Source organism: Arachis ipaensis, chromosome B9 (assembly GCF_059453495.1).
Source record: "Arachis ipaensis isolate K30076 ecotype BB chromosome B9, ASM5945349v1, whole genome shotgun sequence".
NCBI classification, from domain to species: Eukaryota; Viridiplantae; Streptophyta; class Magnoliopsida; order Fabales; family Fabaceae; genus Arachis; species Arachis ipaensis.
In genome coordinates this window covers 128,104,858-128,131,262 of record NC_142444.1, presented here as the reverse complement: position 1 = coordinate 128,131,262, position 26,405 = coordinate 128,104,858, and the positions used below count along the sequence as shown (strand labels likewise).

The 26,405-nt window shown below is 36.5% G+C and overlaps 4 protein-coding genes across 4 annotated transcripts; 3 read left to right on the top strand and 1 right to left on the bottom strand.

Annotated features, from left to right (window-relative positions):
- The first annotated feature begins 1,621 nt into the window (after positions 1-1,621).
- LOC148546274 (uric acid degradation bifunctional protein TTL-like) lies at positions 1,622-10,997 on the top strand. Its single transcript, XM_088500321.1, has 5 exons — positions 1,622-1,637; positions 9,026-9,243; positions 9,334-9,435; positions 10,550-10,643; positions 10,744-10,997. The coding sequence occupies exons 2-5, from the start codon at positions 9,085-9,087 to the stop codon at positions 10,995-10,997; spliced, it is 609 nt and encodes a 202-aa protein (XP_088356447.1). The 5' UTR covers positions 1,622-1,637; positions 9,026-9,084.
- LOC148546275 (uncharacterized) lies at positions 5,180-8,822 on the top strand. The gene is made up of 4 exons (XM_088500319.1): positions 5,180-7,494; positions 7,573-7,884; positions 7,974-8,079; positions 8,148-8,822. Exons 1-4 carry the CDS (start codon positions 5,291-5,293, stop codon positions 8,820-8,822), a joined length of 3,297 nt encoding a protein of 1,098 aa, XP_088356445.1. The 5' UTR covers positions 5,180-5,290.
- A 2,822-nt stretch (positions 10,998-13,819) lies between the features above and the next one.
- Positions 13,820-16,191, top strand: LOC148546273 (uncharacterized). Its single transcript, XM_088500314.1, has 6 exons — positions 13,820-14,183; positions 14,295-14,530; positions 14,722-14,937; positions 15,044-15,136; positions 15,233-15,334; positions 15,814-16,191. The coding sequence occupies exons 1-6, from the start codon at positions 13,820-13,822 to the stop codon at positions 16,189-16,191; spliced, it is 1,389 nt and encodes a 462-aa protein (XP_088356440.1).
- Positions 16,192-23,242: 7,051 nt separating this feature from the next.
- LOC148546272 (uncharacterized) lies at positions 23,243-25,625 on the bottom strand. Its single transcript, XM_088499167.1, has 4 exons — positions 24,951-25,625; positions 24,380-24,785; positions 23,549-24,120; positions 23,243-23,326 (listed from the first exon to the last, which is right to left on the bottom strand). Exons 1-4 carry the CDS (start codon positions 25,623-25,625, stop codon positions 23,243-23,245), a joined length of 1,737 nt encoding a protein of 578 aa, XP_088355293.1.
- Between the last annotated feature and the right edge of the window lie 780 nt (positions 25,626-26,405).

The following is a 26,405-nucleotide window of genomic DNA, read 5'->3' as shown; positions in this document are numbered from 1 at the left end:
TCCATGAAAAATTCTGACAGTAATCATGGCATGAAACATAATAATTAGTGTCAATATTACTGTCGGATAAATATCCTAAAATTGCCTATTTTGCAACGCTTACCATCAGATTTTTTCGATAATAATTAGTTTCAAAAATATTAAATCCGTCAATAATCATTTACCAACAATGTTTATATTGTTATAATTTTGTCAACAGTAATATTATTACTGTCAAATTTTTCATTAATATTGTCGGTATTTTCGACATTTTTTTTTGTAGTGAAATCCCATCTCCCCAATAAAACAAAATATTTTGATTTGCACCTACATTCAGTTCGAGTGAGAGTAAATCAAAAATAGCTTTTAGTTATACACTTTTTTACTGTGGATCAAGTGGCATACCTTCTGACCAAACCTCTATCTCTCCCCCCTTTGATTGATTTTCAAGAGCAAATTTAAGATCTTGTCTAAAATGACCATGAGTTTTTTTCTAGGGTGGGGGGAGGGTGTTGAGTATAGTAATCATAGATGCACAGAGATAACTTAGTCTGCAAAAGAATCAAGATTAATGTAGTTATAATTCACTTTTGACCAACTAATTCTGTTATTAAGTTCAGTTAGGATTGGTCATCATATATTGTTATCATGTATCCCACTTCAGGTATCAATGATCAATTCCCTTACTCATTGATTGTCTGCACAATATGTAATCCTTGATTTCTGGTATCTAACAATATATATATATATATATATATATATATATATATATATATATATATATATATATGATAAACGCTGCTTTACATAAATTATCACTACTAAAAATATCATTTTTGGCGATTATTTATTTTATCTTTAGTATACTTATACAATTAATAATAAAGATTTTTTTAATAACTGAAAAACATATATAATTTATAATGATTATTATGTTATTATTATCACTAAAAATTTATCAATAAAAATAATTTTTGTTGTAGTGTATTTTCAGTCAAAGGATTTTAAATATCTCTAAATTAAAAATAACCACTACGGCAGAGGCGGACGATAGCTGCGACAAAATAATGGCATTGGCCATAACCGCTGCTCATTCGAAGGATAGCGGCGCAGGTGAGTGGCGGTCTTTACCGAGGCCGCAAAACACCCCTAGATAGTGGCCCAGCAGTGAAAATCGCCGCTCATTCGGGGTATATATCCTCAGGCCCGCTCGATTTGGCAAGCCTTCTTGGCGCGAAGAGAAGCAGGAGCAGAGGCGCGCAACATGCCCGCCCTTCGTTTTGCAACAATACCTGGCGATTACCTCAAGAAACGCAGCTAAGTAGGTTTCAATTCATTGTTTCAATTCCCCCCGTTTCGTACTTCCAGCATTTGATTCCCCCCAATTGTTCAGAAATCCGCGTCTTGTGTTTTTGGTAGCGCGCCAAACGAGCAGGCGCAGAGCCCCGATTCATCAGCGGAAGAACCCACCCAGGTGAGCATTTGATCACAATTCAATTTGGCCATTCCCCTTGTCCTGTTACAACCATTAATCGAATTCCCCAAATTTGCAGAAACCCCCAATCTTTCGAGCTTTCCTCTGTCATCCACAATTCCTGAAACTCATACTCTCTCCTGTCTAGTCGCGCAGTTCCCATCACGACCTCTCCCCGTCACTGGTTAGTCCTGACACTCTGATCTTTTCTTGCTTTTTTCATTCTTGGTTAGAATTTTGCAAAAAAAAATTTGATTTTAACTGTCTTTTAGTGGGGTTAATTGCTGCTCTTGAGTGATTGGAATTAGAAGGTACCCGTTTTTTTGATTTAATGGGTGCTTTGCATTGAAAGTGATAGTTAGAGTAGATGAATCAAAAAAGGGTCGTTATCATTATTATAGGGATGACTTTCCTTGGTTTGCATCTCTATTGCATCTTGTTCCTGTTTTTTTAAGTACCCAAGAATGTGTTTCTTTGGTTTGCATCTCTCCTCCACAGGAGAAATTGAGGAACTTTGCATTCTATAATCTGCATCTTTTGTTTAATTGATAACTTTATCATGTAAAGTACAAGACATTGGTTTAAATTTATAAATTATATGGAGATGTAATAACAAATATGATGACATAGTACTTGATCATTGCCCTCTTGTGATTCGAATGAGTGGCTAAGATGTATTGTTATGAACTTGGATAAGATGAAGCTTTCTAGGTCTTGCATTTTTTGCTTTCTTTTTGGATTGGAAAAAAGAGATAATTTCATTAAGATGAGAAGATAATACAAATTGGGGATAAGGATTCCCTATACAAAGAATTTGGAATAAGGTTTATTACACGCACACGAGCTTTTCACTTTGTCTTTCTTCTGTATCTCTTGATCTTCTTAGCTATATCTATATCTTATCACCAAGAATCTGATCAATCTACTATGAGAAACTATAGTTTCATAAAAACTCTAAAAACTGTTAGCAAAAAAACTGCAATTTTATGTTCTAAATTTGAAACTAATTGTAGTTGATTCCGTTGGTTTTCTTTCTTTCCATGATGCTTCGATCCTTGTTCCAAAAAGATTATAGAATTCAGTTTTTTTTTTTCGAAAAATTGATTACAAGAAAAACACGCACGCATGCTAGTTATTTTCATTAAAATATTGATACCATTGTGTGATGAGTGTGGAGTTGAGAAACAAGATTGAGGTGTTTGAGTGATCAGAGGAGCATGTTGATACCATTCTATTGTTTTAATTTTACAGATTCTGTTCTTTTCAATTGATTGTTCATTGTTGCTTTTTTCCTCCCCTTTTTCTTATGATCAATCATCAATGGCAAAATTGAAGAAGTGGATGATGATGAGAAACCGTGTTGTTGTTTGATCATGTGTGTGTTTTTATTTTCATTTTGAAGAATCAAAAGTGGTAACAAAACAAGAAAAGTAAGATTTGTTTGCTGCATGTATGTGTACGAACTTGCAATGGATATTTTCAGTTGATGTTTAATTTCCTGAAGAACCTCTGCATAAACAGAAGAACATAGCTAATAACAAAGTCATTAAAGAAAGATTGAAATTGGGAAAATAAATATAGATTCATGATGTTAAAGTTTGATTTGAAGTGAACTTTCAATTAAGTAACTGGAAATTTGACTATAAGATTTAATTAAGTTATATGTTCGTACAGTATTATCAAAATTTTAAAACAAAATCTCTGTAGTTTATAATTTTATAATTATATTCTGATGTTATATAAATTTTCCAATAGATTCCTAACAAGTAGAAAATGTAAGATACTTGCTGGTTAATAGCCCCCTTTCAGTGCAATGGCAAGGCATGGTAGTTAAACTCTCCCAAGTAGCCAAGACCTTTATATAGTAGTAGAGAAGTTGATTTAAATAGCTACTAGCTCCCTTTCTGTAATTCACCTCTTTTGATGCACCATTTTCTTAAACTCTTGTTGATTCATTTGCTCTTAGCAATAGGCATAACACAGTTATGATGTAACTCTACATATCTAATTCAATATACTTGCTGGTTAACATTCATTATATAACAAGTATATGGTCATGGTTGGATTGATTATGTAGTATTTAATCTTGTTTTTATTGTATTATTAGTTAAATAATCTTATATGGAATCCTAAATTAATCTAGTTTTAAATAGGATGCAAGTTCTTGGACCTTGTCGATAATAATTTCCTGATTGCATTGACTATGGCTAACTAGGAGGAATGCTACTTTCAATTTGATATTTTCAAACGGTTACATCTCAAGTTGACAAGATCTAGTCAATATTGAGAATAATATCTCTTAAATAATGTAATAGTATCAAATTGAAAGTAACACAAAGATTAAATTAAAGGGAAACTAAGCATTGAATCTTGCTGGCGTAACAGAAAGCAATAGTCATTGAATAAAGTGACTTTATTCGATGTACATAATACTTTCATGCTAATCCATCACAAATTTGAATGGATTATTGGATTTGGTCATGCTCTTATATTGTAAATGCAATAATTGCAACTGGATTCGAAGCAAATTCATAGACAAACCTTGTGTGTTTGAAGTCTCCATTAATTGATTCTTGAATGATGGATCAGGCATGGTTCTAAACAAAGTATCTTGATGAGAAGCTTGTGTATTCATTCATTTTCTTAGAATAGGGAGAAAAAAATTGAAGAAAAAAAAAATTAATCTTGTTAGAATGGTTTCATATTATAGCATAAACTAAACTTCTAAATTTTAAGTTATTTTTGTGCAGCATAATCCGTGATAAAATAATTATAATTCTTATCATATAAAATCATTACTGAATACTATTGGCATTTTTTATTGTTTTATGATTTATATCATTTGTTTGGTTTTGTTTTTATACTGTGTATGGTCTTTCATGAAGATGCCGTTTTGTTTGGTGATATAAGAGTCATGAACTAATGATGGTCCATGAGAATCAAATTTAAATGTATTTAACTGAATAGTGTTTTCAATGCTTTAATCATTGATTCTTTGTTTTTTAGAGAATATTATCCATATATCTTTTCCGAAAATATTCCTGAATGAAGGGTTAATAATTTATTTTTTTCACTAAACTAATATATGCTATTTACACAGTCGAAGACAGGGGAACTAAAATTTGGCTTTCTTATAAGCATACAAGGCATAATATATCTACAATTTTAAGATCCTATCCTCTATCTGTTATAATTGTCCACCTAGCTTTTTTTTTAATTGTTTTTTAATTCTAAATTTCAATTATGTTATGTCTTCTATCAATAAGATATTTTGTATATTTTATTCATTGTACTTTATGATTTTTTAGTTATATTCATTGACTTATTTATTTTTAAAATTTTAAATTTATTCTTGTTTTCTTTTTCAATTTTTAAGGAAGTTTTTCTTTGTCTTTTCTTTTTCTGGACTTGGAACCAGCAGTTCTTTCTACCAGTAATCTTTTAAGAAAGCACAGAATTTTGCAATGAGTAAGCCTCTTTTCCAATACCTTTCGTGTGCTTCATGTTATCCGGGATGCAAGTAACTTTGTTTCTATTTCTCTTTTGAATTATTCCGTCGCTCCCTACATGGTATTGCTTGTAATATATTGTCGAATTTATTACGTATGGTACTCTCTCATATCATAATTGTGATCAACTGTTATTGGTTCTCCTAACACACACCCCCTTTTTTTTAGTTCCATTTCTTTTTTTTACTAATAATCTATTTGTATGTGCTAATTCATTTATTTAGACATTGATAAGAGCTGGATTACAAAGCCACGGGGTAGTATAGAATATAAGAATGGACTGAATAGATTCCTTGACTTTGCGTTTGACAATGCATCATCCGATGGGATGATACATTGTCCATGCCCTCTGTGTGGGTTCCGGTTTTTCCAAACTAGAGAAGCTGCATACGATCATCTTCTGATGAAACCATTTCCCCCTAACTATACCTTTTGGTTACATCACGGTGAGAGGATCGTAGACGAGAGACCCAGCGGTAGGGAAGAACTAGATTCCACTATAAATTCAGGAGATCAAATGCGTGACATGATCCACGACGCATTCAATTTGCCGGGACTGCAGAATGAGGATGAAGATTCCATGGATGGGCATGCTGGAGCCGTTGCGGATGGGTTGCCGTACTTATCCGAAGGACCTAGTCACGAGGCTCGTGCCTTTCAAGACTTGCTAAAGGACGGCGAGCAGGAATTATATCCGGGATGTTCTAGATTTTCGAAGCTGTCATTCTTGGTCAAGCTGTACCATATAAAGTGCATGTGCGGAGTGAGCAACAAGGCTTTCGGATTGATTCTAGAGCTATTGGGGGATGCCTTTGAGCATGCACAGATTCCGAAGACCTTGCACGATGCCAAGAGGATCATAAGGAAGCTGGGTATTGAGTACAAGAAGATAGATGCATGTCCAAATGACTGCATGCTATACCAGGGTTCCGACCACGGTCTTTCTAGATGCAAACGGTGTGGAGCATCGAGGTGGAAGCAAAAGACCAGGAAGAATGCTTTAGTAAGGATCAACGCCGTTGTTAAGAAGAATGGTAAACCTCAGGCGGCGAAAGTTCTTCGTTATTTTCCTCTAATTCCACGGTTGCAGCGATTATTTATGTCCAGCAAGACAGCTGTGGACATGTTGTGGCACAAGAGAGGCACCAACTCTGACGGTTTCTTGAGGCATCCCAGAGACGGCGAGGGTTGGAAAGCATTCGACATGAGATATACTGACTTTTCTTGCGATCCGCGCAGTGTTCGCTTAGCCTTGGCCAGTGATGGCTTCAATCCTTACGGAAACCTCAGTTCAAAGTACTCAATATGGCCAGTGATTCTTATTCCATACAACTTACCCCCATGGATTTGCATGAAACAAACCAACTTTATACTCTCTATGATTATTCCCGGTCCTAAAATGCCTGGCAATGACATAGATGTATACCTGCAGCCCCTGATCGATGAGTTGAAGCAGTTGTGGGCCGGTGTTGATACCTACGACGCCAGTCAGAAGAAAACATTCAAGATGCGTGCAGCGTTGATGTGGACTATCAGCGATTTTCCTGGCTTGGGTAATTTATCTGGTTGGAATACGTACGGCGGGAGAGCTTGCCCCACGTGTAATTTGGACGCCGAGACTAGGCGACTCACCTTCAGTCAGAAATGGTGTTATATGGGTCATCGTCGCTTCTTGAATCGCGATCACAGATATAGACAAGACCGGATTAGATTTGATGGTAAAGTAGAGGATAGATCCCCACCTACCAAATTGACTGGCAGGGATATCCTGAGACAATTGGAGGGTGTGCCCGTCTCACAGGGCAAGGTGCAAGCGGTGGGGGGTAAAAGAAGACGCGGACATCAGACCGTGCTGCAAGACGAGTCACCCTGGAAGAAGAGGAGTGTATTCTTTGATTTGCCATACTGGGAGAACAACGAATTACGTCACAACCTTGACGTCATGCACATAGAGAAGAATGTGTGCGACAACATTGTATTTACCATGTTGAACGAGAGCGGTAAATCCAAAGGCCACCTAAAAGCTCGTAAAGATCTCCAGTTGATGGGAATCAGGCATGATATGTGGCCACTTGAAGGTGGAAAGTATCCCGCTGCAGTCTTTACCATGTCGAACCCACAGAAGGATGTCTTTCTTAGGACCATCAAGAATGTGGTCTTTCCAGACGGGTACTCTAGCAACATCTCTCGCTGTGTTGACTTAAAACAGCGCAAGTTATTTGGTTTGAAGAGTCATGACTGCCATGTTCTAATGGAACATCTGTTGCCAGTTGCGTCAAAACACGTATTGCCCACCCCAGTGTCCGCCGTCTTGGCTGATTTATCAGCCTTCTTCCGACTAATATGTAGTAAATCTATAGATCCTCAACAACTTCCTCTCCTTCAGGATCGTGTGGTCCATACTCTGTGCCACATGGAGATGATATTTCCACCTTCCTTCTTCACAGTTATGGTTCATCTAACGGTGCATTTGGTTGAGGAGGTACGTCTCGGTGGCCCAGTGCACTACCGGTGGATGTACCCAATCGAGAGGTAAAGATCTACTTAGGCTTTCTCGGCCTGTTTTAGTAGGATATCTGTCACCTAGTAATTTATGTTATGTTCTCGAAGGTACCTATGTCGTCTCAAGCAGTACGTGCGTAATAGGGCCCAACCAGAAGGATCGATTGCAGAGGGCTACCTATCCGAGGAGATTCTCACATTCTGTTCAAGATACCTAGATAACGTGGAGACTAGGATCAACCGACCGACACGCGTTGACGACCGTCCGAGCGATGCTCCACCGAGCGAGATTGCCAACATGTTCCCAGAGGTTGGAAAGGCAGTCGGGGCAGCTTCATTTTTCACACTAAGTCCAACCGAAAAGCTTCAGGCACATCGTCATGTACTGGTTAACTGCATTGCTGTAGAGAAATTCTTGGAGTACGTATAGAGCTTGGGTTCTAAAATTATACAATGAGCCAATTTGATATTGATGGTACTGAACTTGAAGTATCTTTTTATGTGCACAGTGAGTACAGAGCCATCACAAAGAGAAAACTGCGAAGTAAAACAAGGTCCCAGTCTCACATAGATAGTGTTGTGCACAGAGGATTTTCAAATTGGCTCAGGCATGAGGTAATCTCTAAAATCCAAGGATCCTACTACCCTTTGGTGCTTTCTTGCCTCTAATGTTTCAATGCCAGGTCCCATTTGGAAGCACCAATCATTTGAACGAGTTGCAATGGCTCGCCTGCGGTCCAATTGCTCAGGCCAAACGCTATCAGGCGTACAACGTCAATGGATTTAAATTTAGGACCATGTCAAGGGAGGAAGGGATGAAAACACAGAATAGCGGGGTTTATGTCACTTCGGATACTAGAAGTTATGCAAGTAAACGGGATGCCAATGTTGCTGTTGGCGGTGTCTCGTATTACGGGAGATTAGTAGACATCATCGAGCTTAACTACAGTGGTCAATTCACTATAGTCTTGTTCAAGTGTCTTTGGGCAGATACCACGTCGGGGAGAGGCATCCGACAAGATGTTTTGGGCCACACCTGTGTCAATTTTGCCATGCCGATTCACACCGGTGAACATGAAGACGATGAGCCGTACATCTTGGCATCTGAGGCGCGTCTTGTGTTCTACGTGGAGGATGAGGTGGAGAGCGGATGGAGTGTAGTAGTCCATGTGAAGCCAAGAGATTTGTTTGACATGGGCGAAGATTATGAACACTGTGAGGTCGACCTTCATCCACAGTCTTGTATGACTAGCTTGCCTGAATTTGATGTCGAAGGCCTGCGGTTGACAAGAGACGGCGATTTAGAGGAGACCATTACCGACGGGGTTGAAGATTGTGATGAGGCAGCCGATTCCTAAAATACTGAGTTGTATTTAGTGGAGTGTATTTTAGTCATATCATTAGACAGTATATCATTAGACAGTAGGTTGAATGGAATGAGTTTTCTTATATTCTTTAAAATTTATCCTTTTATATAAAATTCTCTTATCTAATTGGGTCTTCACAATATTTAAAATTTATACTGTCCTTGAACATTCTTTACATCTCCGTTGACTTTCAGGGAAATTGGAGAGCAGAGACTTCTTTCTCATTTCCAGAAGCCGTTGGTTTGCAGAGAAGATGATAGATGCGTCTCCTTTCTCTTCATTGGAGGACGCAATCTCATTTGCAAGGCAGTTGTGGTTCAAAGAGTCCCGTATACAATCATGGTTGGATGCCTTCTCTGGACACAGTCACCTCTTTCGAGCCATTCGTTATGCCCCGGGATCAATGATGAGGGTTTGTTTGCCGCTGCCCGATTTAATTTTGTAAATCCTTTTCTTATTCGTGAATGAAACCCATATTCACATGGTTATGTTTAAATTTTAGGAAATGCTTCATTGGGACCGAAAGTACCGGGCTAAATTTGGGTTTGAGTTTATAACAAGTACGGAAACATGGTTATCACAGGAAATACTTGACGAGGTGAAGGTAAAATAGTTTATATTTTCCTTGCTATTTATCTAAAGTATATAAAACTGAACCATGATATTTGCTTTCTAGAGTTAATAAATTTGAGTCATTAAGGCGAATCACCTTTGAGGCTGGGTAGTTTAATTGTATTTTGTATAGCAAGATTAACTTGATGAGATATGTTTGCTAGAAGATAATAGCATATAATAGAGAGTTTATAATTGTACTCAATCATATAATATAGACCCTCTTGCAAAAAGTTTTAGAAGGGTTGTGTTAACTATAAGGAGAAGTATTAGAAGGATATTTAGGAAGGTATATCCGTATGCATAAAATAATTTCTAAGTTGCAACAAGAAGGGCATTCTCTTCTGGATAAAATCTATAAGTTGTGAAAGTAATGGGATCGAACAAGAATAAATGTAGGGGATGAAATGTGGAGGAAGAAAAGATTTGCTCGAGGAGGAAACCTGGCACAACCAGCAGCCCTTTAGCTGCTCTAATGCAACACTGCTGGCATGCAGATTGGAGCAGATTGAATGTAGCTGTTACATATTCATATATGGTATGATGACATATGGAAGAGAAGTGGTGGCTTGCAGCAGCATGTAGTGATCTGGCAGTAAGGGGCTGCAATTTTAGTGGCAATGAGGCAGTTCTTTCTTGCATTGGTTCAGTAGTACAGTGTTGAGGTGCTGCAGTACCTGGGGGAAGGTTACTCTTGACGTTAGTTTGTGGCATTAGAATGGGAACTGGAGATTGGGATGTTTACTGATCGAGCTGTTGGTTTTTGTGATCTTTGAGCTATGTGCTGCATTTCTTTTCTGAACTTTCTTCAATTGGTATGGCTATGTTTTGGAACATGCAGCTAAGCATGAGATTAAGGCTATTTTTTGAACTGATTAAAGTTTTCCTTTTTCTTTATCGTTTTACTTATTCTGGATTTGTTGCATTGTGAATATATGGTTTTGTTGTTTTGGGGTTCTGGTTGAAAAGCTCCCGCAAGGCAACATTATTGCACTATAGGCGGGCAGCACACTGTATGTGTATATGCATAAAGGGCATGGGACAGATGGTTATCTCAGGTTCTTGCAAAAAGTTTTTCTACATTATCTTGGTGGTGTGTTGTGTAGGTACGCTATGAAAATACTCTTGTTGTTGAACTGGATATTGCAGCACGAGAGGAATTCAAACTCATAGAACATGGACTCGAACGACTATGGGAACGTAAGATGATCAACTTTTTAGTAGTTTAATTAGTATGATTATGTTCATACACTGATTCTGGATATTCTGTGCTTATATTTGGCTATGATGTACCTCTCAGGATTAGCTCGATCCCAAATTCAGGAGGCATCGGTAGAAACGGGGGAGGTGGTTCCGGATTCAGTGGAGAAAGAGGCCGTTGTCTCCTCCGATAACTCTGAAGAGGCTGATTCTGCTGGACAAAAGGGTTCGATGCTGTCATATGACCTCAATAAAACGCCAGATGAGAATGAATATCCGTATAGTGGAATGTCTCCTGATAAGAAGAATGCTTGGCACCTATCTATGTGGGCGACACGATACCTGAACCCTTGAGGATATTGCAATAGTATAATTGAAAATTTTGGTTTCAAATTTATAGGATGCCCAAAACTTGTGTTTTGAAGTTGTCGTGACTTTATAACGCTTCATATTATTTTTAGGGATTGTTAGTATGCTGCATTGAAGACCATTAGTCTACTATTTTAACTATTTCTGCATTTTTTTATTTTGACTACTCCAAGATGCTGATTAATATAAAGTTTTTTGGGACAAATTCAGTTTCATTGTTGTTGGCAATGAAAATATGCCAAATGATCAACAAGCCCAATTTGATTTTCCAGGCATTGCAGAATAATCTTTGCTGCACGTGTATCATTCAAGATACACAAAAAAATAAAGGTTTCAATTGCCATGAAATTGTCACTATTTCAATTTCACGGTGTTGAATGCTTATGTTTAAGTACAAAGTCCTTGCAAACAATAAAATGGGAATAATAACTAGTGAAAAATTTAAGTTCAAATCTTGTTAAATGCTACAAATGCTACAGTATGAGCAAATAGAAAGTATGGCAAATCCTTTGCAAAATAGAAAGATAAGAACCAGCTGCACCATGAACTGCGGCAAAATTGGGAAAAGTTTCTCCTCCACTGAAATATCATAACCATAGTGAAGATAGATGTGATAGAAATGGATGGGAAGAAATTTGGATCAAGAACCAGGATAATAGGGATGTTGTAAATTATGGGATAGATCCTGAAATGGACAATAAGTCCATAGTAAAATATATTATTTTAGCATTAAATACAAAAATTTTATCACTGTTAATATATATAACAATCAAAATTTATTTATAGATATTGAATAATTAATAATAAAATACAAAAAAATTATTAACGAAAATTTTGGTAAAAATATAATTTACCAAAACGTAAAAATTCTTGTAAGGTATTTTAAAAAAAATAATCTAATTATTAAATTATATTAAAAATACAATTTAATCAATAAAAGAATAAATTTTTAACGGGTATTTTGGTAAATAAAATTTAATGATAAATAATAAAATTTGTACTAATGGATTTTTACTTTAAATTAAATATTTTTTTCTTATAAAATGGATATACTTAACATTAGTTAATACAAAAGGTTTAAAATGGTTTAAAGAGAAACTTTTATTATTATTATTATTATTATTATTATTATTATTATTATTATTATTGTTATTGTTATGATTATTATTACTATTATTATTAAAATTATTATTATTAATATTTCTAAATTAAAGAAGCGGTAATAAATTTTGATTCTACAATATTTTTATTGTTTCAATTTCCTCTTGCTATAATCATTCCCGCGTCTCACAATTTTTTCTTTTTATTTGGGCAATGCTATGATCATTATATAACAACTAGTGGGTATGGTTTTACCCAATTTCAAAAAAACCCAGCTACTGCGCCCTACCCCTTCTCCTCACTCCTTATACACATTAAAACCCACAAAGCCCTAGCTCACTATTCTGCTCTGTCTTTGTTGTCGACGAAGAGTACTGCTCATCCGCATCCTTGATTTTCAGGTTCAGAACCTCCCGGTCACCTCGCTCTCTCTATCATTTCAAGTTCCAGAACCTGCCACCCTCTCTATCCCGGTAACCAACCCAATTTCTTTCAAATACATTTGTGATCTTCTAATGTTATTGCTTCTTGCTATCTGTCAATACTTGTTGGGAAACAAGTGTTGTGTTTACTTTCACAATTTAGAATGAGAGGTGGAGTATAGGTTCATTACTACTACTGTAATTATCTTGCTTCTCATGTACCCATGAAGATTCTGACTTTAATATGTTTTGATGAACTTGGATGCATCATAAGCTTGCATTTATGCCATCTACAACTTGATTTATCATATATGCCATTTTTATCAACTCAGAATATGCTTGGGAGTTTGATGTAATTAGGAAAAAAGGATGAAGGGTAGAGATTTTGGGAATTAAGAACTCCCAGTTATATACACAATAAAATTGGAATAGTTACTTGGTTAGCAAATAAGCGTGTTATGTGTTGTAACTTCTCCCCTGTTTACACGTTACCATTGGTACATATTATTAAAAGTTATTTGTGTTTGGACTTTGGTAATGAACAAATCAAGAATAGAGTCATGGGTGAAACATTATTTTATTTTTTATATAATCAAAGTATGCTTGTTTTTTTCATTTTTCTTTTTTTAATAAAATGGCACATTTGTAAATAAGGTTGCTTAGTGAAGAAGAATGGATTTCGGCAGTTCCAAAAGAGTGAGTACTATTGTTTTAATGGTATAATATAATGCTACACGACAACAAGATAAGCAAATTTGGTCCATATATACTAGAGTTTTAATGATTAATTAGGTCATACAGGGACATTTTTTCTATTAGATTTTGTTATTTAACTTTTCAAGATTTAGCTATTTCAGATAAGCAAATATTTGTAACTTATATATAGGTCAGACAAATTATGCTTATATAGAGATCTATGCTGGTGGGTTTCTTAGTCAGGACCTTGTAGTATTTTTAATAGTCCAATTTTGGTGCATTTGTATTGTGCTTGTAAATGCATTTAGATAACTGTGTCAAAAATTTAGTTTTTCACATTGCTAATTATTCTGACGTGCCGGGCAATATTGTTCAAATGCATCTTTTAAATTCTTGTAGCAAATCATTACTATTGACTACTATAAACCCAGATTATGAAACATGTATATACCTTCTGCTCCAGTGATTTTTTCTGTTATAATTGTTGATGAATGCTGTTCGAACTCGATCATGGTTACACAAAAATTATTTTAATTGGATATTAATTTGACTTGATTTTATCCTGTCCACTGGTGTTATGGCATTTAGATGGCTAGGAAAGGTCGGTACACGAAAAAGCCAAAATCAGGACCAGGATGTCAGCAACCTCTAACCGCTCCACCTTCGGGCTCAGGTTCCCACCAGGCTGACTCTCAAGTCCTCCCCGCTGGTGGTGACGGCATCCCTCCAACTTCCCGCCCATTTCGTCCGCCGCGCAGTGAACCTAGGCCTGCTACACAAATGAGCGCAAATAGCGTTCACAACTCGGAGCTAGGCCAGGAGACCCTTTTGGAGGCTAATGCTCCAGAGGTAGAATCTCGTGATCATGAAGATGACGACCACTCTAGTGCTTCTGGAGCTCAGAGTCGTAAAAGGCGCAAGACTACAGAATTTTGGACAGTTAAGATAATCGGTAACGTATTTTATAATTTTTCTATGATCGATTTGAGCTATGTTAAATAATTTTTTTCGTGCATACTTTCAACAACGGATGCACACATAAGGATTTATATTTTGCTTATAGATTCTGACGGCACAGTCAAGCCGGCAAGATTAAGCGTGAGGGAGGCTATGGAACGGCCTAATGGGAGAAGGATCGTGCTGAGATTCAACAACGAAATGCAGCCAATTGGAGACGAGGCTGGACTGCTAAGTGGGGTGCTTGGTCTGCTTGGATCTGACTACGCAAAATTTCCTATCGGTAAGGAAAGTTGGCACAAGGTTACCACTAAAAACAAGGTGTATAACGAATGTGTGAAGGTAAAGATTTAAATCCCCTTTGTAACAAATTTGCTTATTGTTCAATTATTGACAAATTGTATTATGAAATATATGTGCAGTAAAAATTTCAAATCTGCTTCAATTTAAATCCCCTTTGTAACGATTTAAAACCCCTTTGTAACAAATTTATTTTATTAACAAATCTGCTTATTGTTCATTTATATGTGCAGCAAATTTTTCATTTTGACGAAGATAGTGAAGGTAGTATCAAGAAATATATTTTGCAAAGTATGGGAAGGTCTTGGAAGGAAACTAGGCTGAGGTTGTATAATGCCTTCTACGAGCCAACATTCACATTTGAGCAGAATATCGAGCACCGTCCGCCAGGAATTGATCGAGAGCACTGGAGAGAGTTCCTAGAATATCGCGCCAAACCTGAGACGAAGGTAATCCAGTATACCATTGGTAGAATGTGCTGTATTTTATGTAGCATTAAGTGCTGTTAAATCAGTATCTAATTGTTTTTTTAATTTGGCATTTATGGACCGATAGGAGAAATGCAAGAAGAACGCGACTAATCGATCAAAACAAGTATATACCCACACTGGCGGTTCAAAAAGCTTCGCACGGCGGATGGAAGAAGAGGTACTCCACTTGTTATTCACTGTTTGGACTATCTATATGACTTCAGTTTTCTTGATTGCGTGGAATATGGTAATGGCGTAAATGTTGTTGTTACAGTCTGAAGAACAAGGAAGAAGAATTGGTAGAGGAGAGCTATGGATAAAAGTGCACAAGAAAAATGATGGCTCCTATATGAATGAGGAAGCAAGGGCAATTGGTGTAAGTACTACTTCTCATAAATTTTCGGTAAAATTATGTTTTCAAATACGTTAATAGTTTAGTTCTCTATTATATTTTGTTCTGTTTTTCTTTGCTGAATGGTTTGGACTTGGGTTAGAAACAGCAAGAAGGTATTGAAAGATGAGTTTCTATCAATCCTAATTCAAAATGGACCCACGGAAAATTTTTTTTCCAACACTGGTTTCTTTTATTAAGTTTGCTATTTTACCTCAGTTATTTCTAGAGAGTTTAAACTTCTATGTAATTTAGAGACAGCTAGGTTTAAATTGAAATAAATCAATTTAAATTATTCCTTATTTCTTTTTATAGTGTTAGCAACATCCTATGTGACGTGCGTTATTTTGGTTGTTTTACATAAATTACTTTCGAACCATATATCTTTCTCTCATATTTGACTGAGTTTTTATTGACATAGACCGATAAATGCTATGATTGTATTTGCTAATTTGTGTCTGTAGGAAAGAATTGAGGAGATTGAGCAACAGGATGAATCTTCTAGAGTGTTGTCTCAAAATGACTCCATTGCTCAGGTTTTTGGTAAAGAGAAACCGGGTAGAGTACGTGGTGTGGGTTTCGGTCCGACTCCTACCCAACTCTTCGGTTCGAATTCACGTGCGCCAGGCAACAGAGTCGAAGAAGAGGAGACCCAGAGGAAGTTGTGTGCACTGGAGGCAGAATTGGAAAGCGAGAAGTTGAAGAGGAAGGCGATGGAAGACGAGGCAGCAGCAGATAAGAAAAAGATGCAGGCGATGGAGAGAGCTCTGATTTATCTTTTTCAAAGGCAGGGTGAGGAGCTGCCGAGAGACATCGCTGTAGGGATGAGTTCCGTCGAATGAAAGAGTGAACAATAATAGTAGGATTAGATAGTGTTTGGATCGAATCAAGTATTTTTTTTTCTTTAAATTAGACTATGCAACTCTTTGCAAGAGATTTGTACTCTTCATATTTTTATGAAAATATTATTTTGGCTTGCAGATAATTTATTTGTTTTTTGTACAATTTTACATTCTAAAATCTAAAATATATTAACACTTAAGATATTACAAAAATCTAAAAAGCCACAAAAAGAAAACAAAATAGTTCTGATATTAAAAATTACACGATTTTTTTAATAAAAATTCTATTTTCCTGTTTTTTAATTATTCTTAATTTTGCGGCAGTTTAGAACAGCCGGAAAATCGAACAAAGTAATTGGAAAATTTGCATAGATTGCGGCGGTTACAAACTGCCAGAGAATGTTTCGGAAAAACTGGACCGTTTTGTGGCGGCTCTAAAAACGCCGCAAAACAAGCGGCATCAAGCAAAGATCAAACTGAATTGTGGCGGTTTTGGAACCGCCGGTGAACATGCCAGTAATTGTGTCACCCTCGTTTAGCGGCGGTTTTTTGAACGAACGCCGCGAAATACTTATTTGGCGGCGGTTATGCCAGCGGTTATTAAAAACCGACGCCGAATATAACCCCCGCGCCCATAACCGTGGCAGTTGGGAGAGCCGCCGGTCTTTGATTTTGCGGCGGTTTAAAACCGCCGCTAATCATTTTAAAAAACGCCGCTATGTTCCGCCTCTGCTGTAGTGAACATAGAAGAAAAAGAACTTGTTTCTTACACATACACGGTGTATGCCTCTACGCTTATGTATGGATCCATTTCCATACAAGAAATTTCAATAACTTATCTTTTACATCACCTGATCTCGTTTCAACATTCATTTTACTCCCTTTTTTTTAACTTTTAATATTTAAAATATAATTATTTATGTATTTTTTATCACTAATTATATTTTTGAGAGAAATAATTTTATAATATAATAGCAAAATTTTTATAATTAAAAAATCTAAAATTCAATCTTTATCATTTCTCAAAAAGAAATATAAATAACGTATGATAAAATAATAACAAAATTTAAATTTTTAGAAAAAATAATTTTATCACACTTAATTCACTATTTGTTGATACTATATATATTCTGTTTTTTATTGGACAAATATCATACCATTTTAAAATTTTACACATTAAAAATAAAAATAGTGCCAACTTTTTTCTTGATGGGAAGCTATTGGATTATTCATGATCATTTTACTAATTATTATTATTTTTGTGACTTTTGGACCCTCTGGCTAAGGAATTATTGTTTTGAAGTTGTTGAGAATGGAAGGTGAAATTATTTTATTATATTAAAATCTCACATTAATGATTATGGTCACATCAAAATTTTATTTTTAAGATTGTTATTTATTCAGATTAAAATATTATTTTAATTTTTAATATTTAGATCAAATTATAATTTAATATCTAATATTTAAACGAATTTAATATTATTTTATAGTGAAATTTGACACAAATAATACATACACATATATATATTTGAGAATTAATCTAACTTTTGATTTTAGTGTGTAACTAAAATTGATTTAACTATTATCATTAATATAAAAAAATTTTATTAATTATTTGAATAAAAAAATTTTAGAATTAAAATAAGGTGAATGCTATTCTATATATCCTCTTTAAAGTAACATGTAAGTTATCTCTCTGATGTGTCACATTTTAATTTGATGTTTATTTTAATACATTTGTTATATATTTATTAAAATATTAATTTAAAAATTTTTTTATATTAACTAAATTCTAAACTAAAATATTAATGTGACAAATTTAAAATAGAAACATATATTAGTGTCATCGTAAAATTTTTCAATTTGAAAAGTTTATCTGTCAAGCGATCTTTAAATTTATAAATTTATTCTATATAATTTGGTTTCGAATTATATGAAAAAAAAAATTAAAACACTTTATATCTTATTTTTTAAAAATTAATGTAGCTAGTTTGTAATTATTTTTTATGAAAGTTTCATTTTTATTTAACTTTTATTAAAAATCAGAAATTTTGTGTAAAAAATAAAAGAGTAATATATAACATTATTTTTTAAATATTTTTTAAATTTTCAACAAATTTTAATGATCTGAAATTAATTTTTTATTTTTTATTTTATTAGATAAATTAGTCATCATTTATTAAAAATTTAAAATAAATAAATATTTATTAAAATATATAACACATCAAAAAAATTAACTTACATATTATTTAAACTGTTAAGAACTAAAAAAAAATTGGTCTAAATATTTGGATTAATACGGTACTTTATTCATTTATTAATTATTGATCCTATTCTCGGTTTTCCAAATTCTATTCATTGTGCTAACCGGTTAGGTCAAGTTAATTCCCATGCAAAAATATATAAAACAGAAAATTCTCTTCTCGTGAGGATCATGATTGTACTGATAATCATTGATGGGAGCCATTTGCACTTGAAGTTACTAAGAGTGGGATCACACAATTTGTTATATCAAAAATAATATTTGTACATTAAAATTAGTCATTAAAATTAGTTATTAATATATTTGTATATAAATATATGTGTAATTTAATTTATTTTTAATGTGTATTTATATTTTAGCATATATTTTATATTAATAATTAATTTTAATAGTTAATTTTAATGTACACTAGCATAACTTTTATTATATTATCGATCGATCACATCTCATGTCGCTCTCATAAGAGCTAGCTGTATTCATAAATAAAAATAAAAATAAAAAGAGGGAAAAATGAAAAATGTTAAAGTGCTAACATTTTTATTAAAAAAAATTATTAGTATTGTTCCGTACGTATGAGTCTGAGGTATGATAACTTTCTCCACTGTATACTGAGTTTCAGGTGGAAAAGTTATACGTCGGTTGGTCTTGGAATACCGCGGCGGGAGCACCTGCAAAAAGTACTCCGACGCTCAAGTAAGAATATGAAGTAAGAGAAGTGATAATAATAAATCAGAGTGAGTTATGTGATCTGTCTTTTTCTGAAGTTACCTATTTGCTTATATAGGCATTTTAGGCTTGTTTGGTTAGAGCGTATCTCGGGATTCTCCGCTTCTGCCGAGGTTATCTTTCTTGATAATGTTTGAATTGTTGGTTACGTTTCTGAGCTTAGCGTAGCTCGTTTGGATTTGTTGGGTTTGTTATTATTTGATTGTGTTGTATTCCGAATTTGTCTGTTCTGATTGCTGAGGTATACGTTACGTATTATAGCCCCCAAGCTTGCTTTGTTGTTTGTAAAAAAAACAAAGGCGAGCTTTTGTCTTTTCCGTGTACCTCGGCCGAGAATATGTCCTCGGAGGTGTTTCTTTCCCCCGAGCTTGCCTTGGTTTTCTTGGAAAGTGGAACTGGAGCATTTAATTAGCGCTTCGTTTCCCGTGCCAGATGAAATGATTGATTTGAAAGTGTGGCACAATCTTCGGTGCTATTCTGGCTGTTGGATGCTGCTGTAATTAATGAGTGGCCAGGATTGAGTCGGTTATAAATGGTGAAAACCGTTTCACTTCCCATGGTTTTATTACCTGGCTTGTCTTATCGAAGGCCCCAATTTTGTTTTGTTTTAGCTTATACCCTGTGTTTTCTGTGTTCAGAGAAAATGAGTGGAAAGGGTAGGCTTTGAAGTATTATGGTCCCCCTTCATCTTCCTCTACTTTTTATTTTTTCCTGCTGTTTTTACTAGTTATGGAAAAGTGTAAGGTCACTGTTTCAGAGGACGATCCCTGTAGCTGGGTTAGTGAGCAAGTCAGATGTTGTATTTCTAGGTTTAGTGATCTTGAGTCTGTGAGGGTTTTGGGGTCGGATGTATGAGTCAGAGAAGGTCATAACATAAGAATAGAGATTTTACCTTGTGGGAAAAATGATCGTGTGAGTGAAAGGGTTGATGGATGTTCTTATTTCTATATCTATTCCTGTTTGTTGACTGAGTTAGATGTTCGGTTTCCATTCACAGATTTTGAATATGGTGTCTTGTTTTGGTTAAATTGTGCTCCTTCACAGTTACACCCTAATTCCTGGGGCTTTGTCCATTCTTTTGAAATTTTGATGGAAATTCTGGAAAATCCTCCTTCTCTTAGGGTTTTCTTCTCTTTGTTTCAGACAAAAGGAGTTAGGCGTGGTTTGTGGGTAAATTTTAGTAGCCATCCCCGTCTTTCTATTTTCTCTTTGTATAAATCTTCATATAAGGACTTTAAGACTATGTTCGTTAAGGTTAGGAGCATTGAAGAAGAGTTTCCGTTCTATTTGAATGAATTTCTAGAAGAGGGGTTTCCTGTTTCTTGGTCTCCCGAGCCTGTCGAGGTGCTAGATGTTGATGATAGGGTGTCCGATGATAATGTTGTTTTGGACTTTTTATTAGAGATGTTGGAGTCTGGAGTATTGTTGTCAGTCGCGGAGTTGTTAAAGTGGGATTCAGATAAGGAGGCAGTGTTAGATTATTTAGGTAATCGGCCTTGGTGATGTTTTTTGATGTTGTGGTGTAGTTGTTTTTCTAATGTTTTGCTTTTCTTGTTATGTTTTTGTAGCTGAGAAGGCGCCAACCATCACTACTGCTGGGCTAAAATCCTTTTTCAATCAGCGGAAGAAAAACGATAAGGAGGGGTCGACGACCAATGTGAAAAAGGAAGGTGCTGCTGTGCAGACCGAGGTTAATCCTCGTCAGAGGAGGAAGAGGACGAGGAAAGATGTTGATATGGGGAGAGTAAGGAGGGGGATTCTCCTATTTTGCCGCTTGTTGAGGCTGCCTATGAGTCGCAGAAGAGGCTTCATGCGTACCATGAGGATGACAACATGAGGTCTTTGTGGTCGAGGTTTTTTCCTTTTGCGACCCTTGCTGACGAACTGTGTCGCTTCCCTGAGGACTCAAAAATGATTGATGAGGTTGGCCAGGCTGGGATCAGTCATTTCCTTCAGGTATTTTCGTTCTTTTATTCTTGTTTGTCTTGATTCCTTTTGGCCGAATTGACTGCTATTTCATATTGCAGGTAATTGGTTCTAGGGTAGTTGCTATCGGGAGCGCTCAGGAGCTTGCTGTCGAGTCCGAGGTGAAAGACTCTGTGAATGTTACTGAGCTGTCTTCTGCTGTTCAAGAGAAGGAAAAGACAATCATTGAGCTTTTCTCTTCTCTGAGACAGAAGGAGACCGAGCTTGAAGAAGAGAAGCGGCTTCAATCGTCAGTTGCCGAGGAGACCAAGACTTTGAAATCTGAGAATTGTCAACTTGTAGCTCGAGTGAAGGAATTAGAGACTGAGGTGTATGAGGCATTTGTCCAAGGTTTCAAGCGAGCTGCTTCCTAGATCCAAGTTCTGTTTCCTGAGGTGGATGTTGGCAAGCTTGATGCGACCAAGATCATTGTTAACGGGGAGTTGATTGATGATGAAGCTAACAAGCAAAGTGACAGCTCAAGTATTGGGGATAAGATAGAATGAGTTTGTTGTTTTGTTTTTCGAATTTGGTTGTTTGATGTTCTTTTTGAATATTGCCGAGGACTTGGCCCTTGTCTATTTTTTGTATTATCGACTTTGTAGTTTGGTTGTTATGACTCTTTCCGAGTATGAAGCTCAGTTTAGTGTTTTGAATACATACATACATACATACATACATACATACATACATACATACATACATATATATATATATATATATATATATATATATATATCTTCAGTAGATGTCTTCTGTATAATTGATATGGCGGTCCTTATGGACCATATTTGTTGCAAGAATTGGCTAAGATGGATATTTGAAAGAATAAGATATGGCGTCCGGCCTCATTAAAATCCTTTGAATAAAACCCTGTTTTTATTGGGATAAAACCTCAAATGGGAAAAAGAGTACCTTCATCCGCTTTGACGTACATTATGATTGATATTTTCTCAAAGAGGATACATTCCAGTTTCTCGATATTGGATCCCCCAAGAGTGTCTCTAGTTGGTATACTCCCTTGCCGAGAACTTTGCTTATTCGAAATGGGCCCTCCCAATTCGCTGCTAACTTCCCATGAGTTTGGGGTTTTCTTGCTTCCTCTGTTTTTCTGAGGACAAGTTCTCCACTTTCGAATGTTCTGGGAATCACTCTTTTGCTGTGTCACTTTTGCAAGAGCTGCTTCATTGCTTGTTGTCTTATTTTTGCTATCTCTCTTTCCTCATCGATGAGATCTAAGTCGATTGATCTTGCCTCGTTGTTTCTTTTTTGATCATATAACTCGGCTCTCAGGGTTGGCGTTCCGATTTCGACGGGTATAAGAGCTTCTGCTCCATATACTAGTCTGAAAGGGGTCTCTCCTGTTGCTGACTGGATTGATATGTTGTAGCCCTATAGGACTTCCGGTATAAGGTCGGCCCACTCGCTTTTTACATCGTCCAACTTCTTTTTTAAGGCCTGCAAAATAACTCGGTTAGCTGATTCTACCTGCCCATTCGTTTGTGGATGTTCGACCGAACTAAAATGATGTTTTATATTGAAGTTTTGTAAAAAGGTGGCGAGGTTATGATTTGTGAATTGTCTTCCATTGTTAGAGATTATTTCTCTTGGTATGCCATAGCGGCATATAATGTTTTTCCAAAGGAAAGACCTCACCTTTTTTGCTGTTATTCGTGCTAGTGGTTGTGCTTCAATCCATTTTGAAAAGTAGTCAATGGATGCCAAAAGAAACTTTACCTGTCCTGGCACTTTCGGGAAGGGGCCGAGGATATCCAATCCCCATCTATCGAAAGGTCAGCTTACCTCCAGGGTATGTAATTTCTCGACGGGTGTTGTTGAGATAGTGGTGTGCTTTTGGCAATTGTCGCATGATTTTACTTTGGCTATGAAATCTCTTTTCATTGTTGGCCAATAATACCTTGTTCGTAGTATCTTGGCAGATAATGCTCGGCCTCCAATGTGATTTCCGCACACTCCTTCGTGTGTCTCTGCCATTACTGTTTCGGCGTCGTTCTTGCTTATGCATCTGAGGAGGGGTTGTGAAAATCCTCACCTGTATAGGTTACCTCCGACTATTGTGTAGTAGCTTGCTCTTTTTCAGAAGAGTTGTGGGCTTTGTTCCTCCTTTGGGATGATTCTTGCATTAATATATTTGAGGAACGGTGTCCTCCAATCTCTTTCCTGTGTAATACTCAATACACCATTTAATTCAAAACTTGTCTTTTCGAGTGTTAATTGTGAAAGTGCTGGTGTGTGTAATGGTGGCCTTGTTGTTGCTAACTTAGATAAAAAGTCGGCTCTTGTATTTTGTTCTCTATTTATGTGTATGATCTCAAACTTATGAAATTTTGAAATTAGATCTTTTGTTATAAGCCAGTATTTCTCTAACAAAGGATCTTTTACCTGGAAGTCACCTTTGATTTGCTGTACGACGAGTAGTGAATCACAGTATACATTGAGTTGAGGTATTTGTAAGTCCTGGGCGAGCTTTAGTCCGGCTAGGAGAGCTTCGTATTCTGCCTGGTTGTTGCTTGCTGTAAAGGAGAATTGTAGTGATTTTTCGGCCATAACTTGTTCTCCCTTTTTAAGTGTTACGCCTGCTCCACTTCTTTCGTTGTTTGATGCACCGTCCATATATAATTTCCAGCTTTGTCCTATTTGGTTGTCTTCGGTTGTTAGCTCGGAGATGAAGTCAGCCAGTATTTGCAATCTTGGGGTCTTTCTTGGTTGATATTGTATGTCGAATTCAGAAAGCTCGACAGACCATTTTATCAATCGTCCAGCTAACTCGGGTTTTGTGAGGATTTGTCTTAACGGTTGGTCTGTTCTTACTATGATCGTGTGGCTTTGGAAGTATTGCCTCAGTCTTCTTGCTGTGGTGACTAGTGCTAATGCGAGCTGCTCTATCTTCGGGTATCTGGTTTCTGCCGGTTGAAGTATTCTGCTGACAAAGTACACTGGTCTTTGTGTTTTTCCTGTTTCAGAGACTTATACCGAGCTTATAGCATAGTTAGAAATTGATAGATATAAGAATAATGGTTTACCGAGTTTTGGCTTCTGGAGGATTGGTGGAGATGACAGGATTTGTTTGAGCTCGGTGAAGGATCGCTCACAATCATCTGTCCAGTTGAATTTTTTGTTTTTGGAGATTGTCTGGAAAGAGTGATATGATTGGTTTGCTACTGTAGGTAGGAATCGTGACAGTGTGGCTATCCTTCCTGCCAGTTGTTGTACCTCTTTTATTGTCTTTTATTGTCTTTGGGCTGTTCATTTTGAGGATAGCCTCACATTTTTCTAGATTTGCCTCGATTCCTCGTGAAGTTAGCATAAATCCGAGGAATTTTCCTCCTTGAACTCCAAATGCACAATTTTCTGGGTTGAGCCTCATCTTATATGTTCGGATTTGTTTGAAGATGTCTTGTAGGTCGTCACAATGTGAGCCTTGTGCTGAGGTTTTCGCCACCATATCGTCTATGTAGATTTTCATGTTCCGACCTATTTGTTGGTGAAAAACTTTGTCCATCAACCGTTGGTATGTTGCTCTTGCATTCTTTAGGCCAAACGGCATTACTTTGTAACAAAAATTTCCATGTTCTGCTATAAAAACCGTTTTGCTTTGGTCTTCTGGGTGCATGAGGATCTGGTTATAACCAGAGTATGCATCCATGAAGCTTAGGCTTTAAAACCCATAAGCATTATCTATCAATTTATCAATGCAAGGTAAAGAATAGGCATCTTTTGGACAAGCCTTATTTAGATTTGTAAAATCGACGCACATGCGCCATTTACCTGAGTTTTTCCTTACCATTACCACATTTGAGAGCCATGTGGTGAAGCGGATTTCTTTGATGAAGCCGATATTGAGGAGCTTCTTTGTCTCTTCAAGAGCTTCTTTCATTTTTTCAATTCCGAGGTTTCTTTTCTTCTGGGCAATTGGTCTACTTGTTTTGTCTATGGCGAGCTTGTGACAGATTACATTTGGATCTATTCCCGGCATATCTGCTGGTGTCCAGGCGAATAGGTCGGCATTGTCTTGGAGCACCCTTATTAACTTCGATCTCTCCTCTCCTTCTAGTGCTCGGCCGATATAAGTCAATTGTTCGGCCTTTGTTGTCAGAGGAATCTTTTGGAGTTTGTCTGTTGGTTGAGGTCTTTCTTGAAAGTCCTCCCTAGGGTCCAGCTCCGCAAGAGATAATACCTCACCTGTGGTATGAATTGCTTTTGTTTCTTGGTCAGTCCTCTGTGTTATGCTGGTTTTCTTTAGGCTAGCGTTGTAACATTGCCGAGCTTGTTGATGATCCAAGTGTACCGTTGCTATTTTGTTATTTTGTACCTGAAACTTAACACACAAGTGTAAAGTGGATACTACCACTCTGAAGTTGTTCAGGGCGGGCCTTCCTAGGATAATATTATAAGGATTGGGACAATCGACTATGAGATATTGGACATCAATAGTTTTTGATAATGGGGTGTTGTCCATTGTTGTTTTTAGCCATATGTGTCCTTTTATCGGGACCCTTTTTTCCGGAGAACCCAACCAGTTCTCCTGATGAGGATTGCATAGCTTTTTCAGATAATTGTATTTTTAGGAAAGTTGAATAAAATAATACATCAGCACTACTACCTGGGTCCAAAAGGTACTTTCTTACCAATAATTCACCTGTTTGGATGGATATTACTACTGGGTCGTCGAGGTTTGAGCCTGTTGAAGGTAGGTCGGTTTGATTGAAGGTTATCTCCGGGTCTGCCGTGTTATGTTTTGTTGTAGGTGTTGTTCCTTCTATTGCCAGCATTGCTCGGTAACTCCGTTTTTGGGCCGAGCTTGATTCGCCTCCTCCTACATACCCTCCCGATATGCAGTTTATGATTCTTCTTGGTAGGTCTGGGGTTGTCCATTTCCCTTTTTCTTTTTTTGTTGGTCATTCATCCTGCTTCTTTTTTTGTTTCTTTGCTTTTTCGCCCCTCGACATATTTATCCAGAAGTCCTTGCCGGGCAAACCTTTCTAGCAAGTCCTTGGCTATTACGCACTCGTCCGTTGTGTGTTCGTACTTCTGATAGAAAGTACAGTGTTCACTTCTATCTATGAATCGCTGATCTTGATAGCTTTCTGCCCGAGTGGGAGGTTTCACTATTTTGGCATTGAGTGTTCCTTGTTGAATCTGGTGTAGGTATCGAACTTTTGTGTGAGCTTGAAGGGTTTCTTTTTCTCCTTATTGCTCTGCGATTTGAAGGTCTTTTCCTCCTCTCTTCTAGTCGGTT